General features: G+C 45.5%; 1 protein-coding gene across 1 annotated transcript; it reads right to left on the reverse strand.

Annotated features, from left to right (window-relative positions):
* Positions 1–1,714: 1,714 nt before the first annotated feature.
* On the reverse strand, positions 1,715–7,387 carry LOC107111450 (germinal-center associated nuclear protein-like). The gene is made up of 4 exons (XM_015412414.1): positions 6,680–7,387; positions 5,726–5,949; positions 2,070–2,145; positions 1,715–1,890 (listed from the first exon to the last, which is right to left on the reverse strand). The coding sequence occupies exons 1-4, from the start codon at positions 7,059–7,061 to the stop codon at positions 1,715–1,717; spliced, it is 858 nt and encodes a 285-aa protein (XP_015267900.1). The 5' UTR covers positions 7,062–7,387.
* Positions 7,388–7,394: the final 7 nt, after the last annotated feature.

Below are 7,394 nucleotides of genomic sequence, written 5' to 3' on the forward strand. Positions count from 1 at the left end.
GCCCTGCCAGCAGGACCAGCCCTGCCAGCGGGACCAGTCCTTCCGCCACCTGCAGGGCCGGGGCAACCCGGGGTCCCAGGACTGCCAGCTCCCCCCCCAGATCTGCAACCGCCGGGGGGACCAGGACCGGATCCCAGGTCAGACAGCCCAAGGGGGAGAGGGATTCCTCGGCTGAAAGATCTCCTCGATGCAACTTTCAATGGCAATCCGGAAGAGTTGGCGTACTTTGTGGTGAGAGTGCAAAAAATTGTAGCACAATCCAGCCACCTCTTCCCAGACGACAGCTGCCAAATCGATGTGGTAGCGGCGCGTCTACGAGGCCCGGCAGTGGCGTGGTACATGAGCCTCCACAACACCAGGGGCCCAGAGCCGAGGGACATGTACACTTTTATGTGGGCCCTGCGTGCGCGATTCGAGGACCTGAACGCTGGCCAGAGAGCCAAAGCGTTCTTGCGCACATTTAAACAGGGGCGTAAAACGGTCCGCGAATACTCAGCCAAATTCAAGCTCCAGGCGACCAAACTACAAAATTGGCCTGAACACGTCCTGGTTGAGATGTACCAGGTGGGGCTGAACCCAGAAATCCAAGAGACGGTGCTACGGTCGGTGGACCCAGTGTCACTAATGGCGTGGATCCAAGAAGCGGAGAGTGCCGAGAATCGACTGCAGACTCTACGCCTGGATATGGCCGCAGGAGGGGTAAAGGCGAGCCCAAACCCCCCTCCGAAGACCAAGCAGTTCATGGAAAGGAATGCAATCTAACGAAGAGATGTGCGCATGAGAGCCTGGGTAGATATGCGCATGGGAGGCTGAAGACATTCGCCTCGGGGGGGGGGGGGGTGAAAGGAGGCCCAGGTGACAGCCACTGCCAAGTCAGCTTTTTACCATCTTCGGCTGGTGCGGCAGTTGGTTCCCTTCCTCGACCGCAGTGACTTGGCCACAGTGATCCACGCGATGGGTCACCTCGAGGCTAGACTACTGCAACGCTCTCTACATGGGGCTGCCTCTGTCGCAAATCTGGAAGCTGCAGCTGGTGCAGAATGCTGCGGCCAGGCAGCTGATGGGTCTTCCCGGTAGGGACCACATCTGGCCTGTGCTGAAAGCGCTGCACTGGCTGCCGATAGTGTACCAGATTCACTTCAAAGTGCTGGTTCTTACCTTTAAAGCCCTAAATGGCCGGGGTCCAGCATACCTAAGGGACCGCCTTTCCCCATATGTTCCCCCGCAAGCACTACAGTCTGGGACGCAACACCTCCTGGCTGTGCCAGGTCCCAAGGAGGCCAGGCTGGCCGCTACCAGGGCCAGAGCTTTTTCGGTGGAGGCTCCTACCTAGTAGAACGAGCTCCCGGAGGAGATCCGGGCCCTGCGGGACCTCGCACAGTTCCGCAGGGCCTGCAAGACGGAGCTCTTCCGCCAGGCATTTGAGTAGGAGCTGCCACTACTGTACCATCATCATCTGGCCCTGGAAGAAAGATTGATAGTGCTAATCGGAACAGATGGCACTGAGTGGATATAACAGCATTAATAAGCCATCTTTATGGTAACTTAATTTGAACATCGAGAGCACTTAATAATGTTAAAATATGTTGATCAACTTTAAATGTTTTTAATTATGTTTTATGTGAGGCTTATGCCTGATTGTGAGCCGCCCTGAGCCGGCGCTGCGGGGAGGGCGGGCTATAAACCGAATTTATAAATAAAATAAAATAAAGTACTAGTAGAAGTAGTTCCGGCAGCCATTTTGTTTTTTGCTTGTGACGCGTGTGAAATATCTTTCAACGAGGTTCCCGTGCTCAAAACGTTTTTCAGAAGCTTTGAGGATGCTGAATTGCTTTTCAATCCGCTTCCTCCCTTTTTGCCCATAACCTGGGCAAGATTTAAAGGTGGGCTCTGTACAAGACAAATGCGGAGTTGGAGTTTTCGGGCAAGGAGCTCAGTCTCTATGCGTCTGCCTTCATTCAGACCGATGCCACGCCCCCCCTTCACAAAAACCTTTTCACTGACAGCTCCCACCCCACCCCCAGTGCCAGCAGGCAATATTTTGGAACAATCAGATTGCATCAACTTACTTGGTTTCTTTTGCCAAAACGTCACTATTTCTTTGTGCAGCAATTTGGCTTTCTTTCTGGCCAAAACACCAGACGACTGAAAGACAGTGCACAGAGGCAGTTCAGAGAAGAGCAGTAGAATAGAAATAATGCACTAACTAAGCCGAGGTCAACAGTGGCTTACTTCAGTAAGGCTTTAATGTTTGCCCCCAAACAGTCAACCGGGACACACAGCAAGGCTGAACATGGCCCTTGTTCCAGTTTGGGAGGATGATAACTTTCCCTCCCATACGCAGAAGATGAGAGTCAGGAAAAAGCCCACTAACAATCCTTGGCAGAGAGGGGGGGGGAAGGGAAGGAGAGAAGGAGGAGATTGGATTTATACCCTGTGTAATGATTCCTTGTTTTGATGTGCGTGTGTTCCTTTAAATGTTAGTTTGACTCCCAACTTGGAAGGATATAACTTTCCCTCCCATACGCAGAAGATGAGAGTCAGGAAAAAGCCCACTAACAGTCCTTGGCAGAGAGAGAAAGAAAAAAGGGAAGGAGGGGAGGAGATTGGATTTATATCCCATGTAATGATTCCTTGTTTTGATGTGTTGTGTGTTCCTTTAAATGTTAGCTTGACTGCAGTAATGCAAGGAGGGTGATAGGGGAAGATGCGTGTGCTGTGATTGGCTGATGACTGAGAGTGTGAGAAGAGTTGTTCTGAGAGGAATTTCTGTGTATGTGTGTCTTGAAGTCAGATATAGAGTCAGTTATTCAGTTAGTGAGTCAGTCAGTGAGTGATATGACAGAGTTCTGTGTGGAAACTTAAAGAGTTCAGTGTATGTGTCTCTGAAAAGTGAAGTGTGGAAGAGCTATGAAAAGGGTCTGTGTGACTCTAAGGATTTGAGAGAGTCGATAAGACAAAGAGCTTAGCCGGTGTGGAATTTTAGTGTCAGAAAGACTGTGTGTTATACCTTGCCAGTTATATTTACAAGTTCCAGTTTTCCAAACCAGTTAAAGATAACCAGCAACCTATTTTGTTCTTATTTCAATAAATCCATTTTTGTTTAAATATCCCAGAATTCAGTACAGTATTTCCTCAGACCACATAGACCTCTGAAGTGCCCAGACCCTGGGTTACACTACCAAAGGAGAGAGTTGGAATTTTAAATCCCTGGTGGCAGCAGAAACTACCCAGTTTAAATACAAGGAGTATGATTTAAAGTAAAAACAGTTCTCCCCATAAGCAGCGTGTCACAGCGTGGTTTTAAAGAAGAAACAGTCTCCCCAGATAATAGAGAACCCCACACCCCGCCCTTAACTTGGGTCTCAGAGTGGCTTACAAACCCCTTTCCCTTTCCCTCCCCACAACAGAAACCCCTGTGAGGTAGGTGGGGCTGAGAGAGCTCTGACAGAAACTGTTCTTTTTTCAAAACAGCTCTTGTCAGAACTATGGTTTGCCCAAGGTCACCCAGCAGCTGAATGTGGAGGAGTGGGGAATCAAACCCAGTTTTCCCAGATTAGCGCCCGCGCACTTAACCACTACACCAAACTGGCTCGCATGCATCGGGTACACCTCCACCCAAATGTAACCGAAGCCTCTCTCACTCCAGCCCGGCTGTGTCTGGCAGCCAAATGCTTTATGGTTTGAGTGGTACCGTTTGGTGAGTAAACACCCAGAAGTCCAGAGTCCAGCTGTAAATGGCATAATGCAGAGAGCCAGTGGGGTGTAGTTGTTAAGAGTGTTGGACTGGGATCTGGGAGACCCAGGTTCGAATCCCTACTCAGCCAAAGAAGCTTGCTGGGTGACCTTGGGCCACTCAAACAGTCTCAGCCTAACCTTCCTCGCAGGGTTATTATCAGGATGAAATGGAGGAGAGGAGAACGATGGAAGCTGCTCTGGGTCTCCCCACTGGAGGAAAGGGTCAGGTATAAATGAAGTCAATAAATAAATAAAACAAAAAGGGACGAAGAAATACTACTAGTTCCTAAAAAATATTTCAGTCAGTCGCTTTCACAGTTCGGGATGCTGATGTCCCAATGATTTCAATGAGCTTAAGAGTGACTAAAAGACCTTTGTATTTTACATGCAACAGGAAATATACCTATATTTAAGGAGCACTGACATGCACTTAGCTCTTGGGGAATGCTAAAATTAACATGTTAAACTGCATCCAGGGCCTTAATTCCTTGTTTTTTTTGTGTGTGTCTCTTTAAAAGTTTGGTTGCATGGCTGTGGTAAGTAGACTAGAGTGGTTGAGAGAGGCAAGTGTGGTGTGATTGGTGATTGAGAGAGGGGGAGGGGTTTTGGAAGTGATTCTGAGTGGATGAATATATGTGTCAGTCAGGAGGTTCAGTTACAGGTTTGACAGTTGATGAGTTAGTTCTGTGTTGAAGCAGTTATAAGGACAGCTGAGATTGTTCAGTGAGAAAGGAAAAGAGATCTGAAAGCTGATTGTCTAGGGAAAAGATTAAGTGAAGAAAAGATAGGAAGGTCTGTGTGTCATACCAGACTGGAGTGAAACAGTGAACATATATGGCATTTAGATAAACAAGTGTTACAAAGTTACATGAAAAGATCCCTGTCAGTGAGAGAGAAGAGTGTGTGTGATACCAAAGAAATTGTTCATCATTTACACATTTCTAGTTACACTGTACCACCCACTTATTTAGTATTTATTTCAATAAATCCTTTTTCATTCAAGTATACCAGCTCTGAAGGAAATACTTCTCAGACCACATAGTTCCTCGTAAGCCTTGAACTTGGTCTACCAATTTAGTAAGAGCAACAGTAAAAGCATAAAGGTTTGGAAATCCTTAAAATTTCCTGGTGGCACCCTAATCTACCCAGTTGAACAGAATAAAAAGAACTTCTAAAGTGAAACTGGTCCTCCCCAATAAGGAGGGCGTCACACCTTCCCTTATACTTAAATAGCCCAAGTAAAGGAGCATATTATTGAGCTGAGCTATAAATATTCTAAAGTATTTCAGTGAAAATAATTTCCAAGTAAAGTATGGTATATTTGAACAATTAAACAATGCTAAATGCACCAGATGAAATATTTTTCCTGCTATTTCAGTTGAACTACTTTTGGCTGTTGAAAAACGTTTGAGTTGTTTATACAGCATGCCCAATTAATATAGAGTGCTGTTTTGTTTACTAGTCAAGTATACACAGGAATCTCAATTGATTTGGAAAACTGGGAATTGTTTTGGAAACTCACATCAGTAGTTTCCATATGATAATGCTGAGACCTACATAGATTGTTTAACCCCAGATAACAACACCTTTGTTCAGTGCAAAGCTGGGGAGCTCATTTTTCAACTTATTTTTCTACGCTCTGAACTACATAAAAAAGGCAAGAAACCAAAACAAGCTATACAGGTCACAGCTCTCACGCAGGATAGATCTCTAATTATTTTGACTTTAAGAAAAACAAGGTGTTCACACTGTTCATGTCTGTAAATATACCAAATAATTCAATTTTAAGCATTATGTTCAACAAGGCATACTTTACATTCTTCAAGGACCAAAGTAAATTTATGCTTGACCATAAAACACATATTGCATATATTTCAAATTTTCCCCAAATTGATTCCTGGGAAAGGTTTTTTAAAAAAAAAACAACAACAGAAGTTATGCATCCAAAATTTCCAGAAATAATAAATGACTTCCATCAAAAACTCACATGATCCAAACAATGAACAATTGCCCGCTTTTTGCTTCTGTTGACATCAATATAGTGGATTTTAACAAACTTCTTGAAGTGATTCTCAAGAACACGTCTGTCATTTAGATAATCGGGAATGTTTTTGCACAGGAAGGATTTTAGTTCACTCGGTGGCAAGCCCCCGAAGCTTTTTGTGCTCTTGGTGTTCCAATTTCGACGTGAGGGATTTGAGACAGAAGACTCTGAAGGAGGAAAAAAAGTACCTTTTCAAAATATCATATAAGAACATAAGAACATAAGAGATGCCAATGTTGGATCAGGCCAGAGGCCCATCCAGTCCAACACTCTGTATCACACAGTGGCCAGAAATACCAGTGCCATCAGGAGGTCCACCAGTGGGGCCAGGACATCAGAAGCCCTCCCACCGTTGACCCCCCCCCCAAGCACCAAGATGACAGAGCATCACTTGCCCCAGAGTCCCCATCTATACCCTGTGGCTAATAGCCACTGATGGACCTCTGCTCCATATGCTTATCTAATTCCCTTTTGAAGCCGTCCATGCTTCCTGTGGCAGTGAATTCCAAGTGTTAATCACTCTTTGGGTGAATAAGTACTATGGAGGAAAAAATAAACATCCGCATTTGAATGCCTGTATTTCATATGTCTGCGCCAGTGTTCCCTCTAAGCTGAGTTAGTGTGAGCTAGCTCACAGTTTTTTAGCCTCCGGCTCACACGTTTTTGTCTTAGATCACGAAGGATGGCTCCGGAGCAAACTAACTTATGCAGTAGCCAAATCACATGCTCACAACTTTAATGCCAGGAGCTCACCAAGCAGAATTTTTGCCCACAAGACTCCACAGCTTAGAGGGAGCATTAGTCTACACATTGATAAATGATGGACAATCATAGCAAAATAATCACAAGAACTTTGTTTTGGTCTTCCATTTTACTAGTTCATGCTTTGTTACTTACTTTTCTCCTGCTTTGCCTTATTCTCTTCCTCTTTCTGTAACACGGATGGCCTGGCCAATGCCAAACCAGACTGGAAAGAAAAACTACCAAAGCTGCTACTAGGATTTGCAAAGGGATTTATAGGTCCTTTTTTATCATCCTCGACAGTTTTGCTTGGTAAAGTAGCAGGGAAGGAAGATGACAGAGTAGTAATGCTGCTTACTGGTTTTGAAAAGCTGAAATGCGTACTAGCACTTGAGCTGCTGGTTTCCTGGGAAATGCCAAAGGGGGCAAGTCTTCCAGACCCGCTCTCACCTGAAAAGGAAAACGTGAATGGATTTGGGATGGTTTGGCTTTGGGTCTTCTCTGGTTCTGAACCAATGCCAAAAATCGGCTTGAACATTGCATTCTTAGGAATTTTGAAGCTAAAATCTGGTCCTGTGAAGACACTGCCTGAATTTTTTCCAGATGTACTTCCAAATGCTGAAGAAGCCTGAGAAGCCCCAAGATTTGTAGGTAGTTTAAAACTGAATCCTTGTTTGCCAGCAATGGACGAGCTGGTTGGCGTGGAAGTAGCCACGAACGATGTAGCGTGCCCGAAAGGATAGGACTGTGTAAATCCCAGAGGCTGCCCAAATCCCAAAGACTGATCCGACGAACCGTGTAGTTCTGAAGTCCTTGTGAAGTCAGATGCGGGTGTGAAGCCTGGATTCTTTACCCCTCCTCCACTGTTTGA

The sequence above is a fragment of the Gekko japonicus genome, unplaced genomic scaffold (assembly GCF_001447785.1).
Source record: "Gekko japonicus isolate JY-2015 unplaced genomic scaffold, Gekko_japonicus_V1.1 scaffold7212, whole genome shotgun sequence".
Lineage (NCBI taxonomy): Eukaryota > Metazoa > Chordata > Lepidosauria > Squamata > Gekkonidae > Gekko > Gekko japonicus.

Bases quoted from the DNA above. Each gene is read 5' to 3' on its own strand.
- LOC107111450 (XM_015412414.1), bottom strand. From the start codon at position 7,061: ATGTTCAAGCCGATTTTTGGCATTGGTTCAGAACCAGAGAAGACCCAA. The intron at 5,950-6,679 runs GTAAGTAACAAA...TTCCTCCTTCAG, and splicing joins TAAGGCAAAGCAGGAGAAAA to AGTCTTCTGTCTCAAATCCC. The intron at 1,891-2,069 runs GTAAGTTGATGC...TGTCTTGTACAG, and splicing joins GTTTTGGCAAAAGAAACCAA to AGCCCACCTTTAAATCTTGC.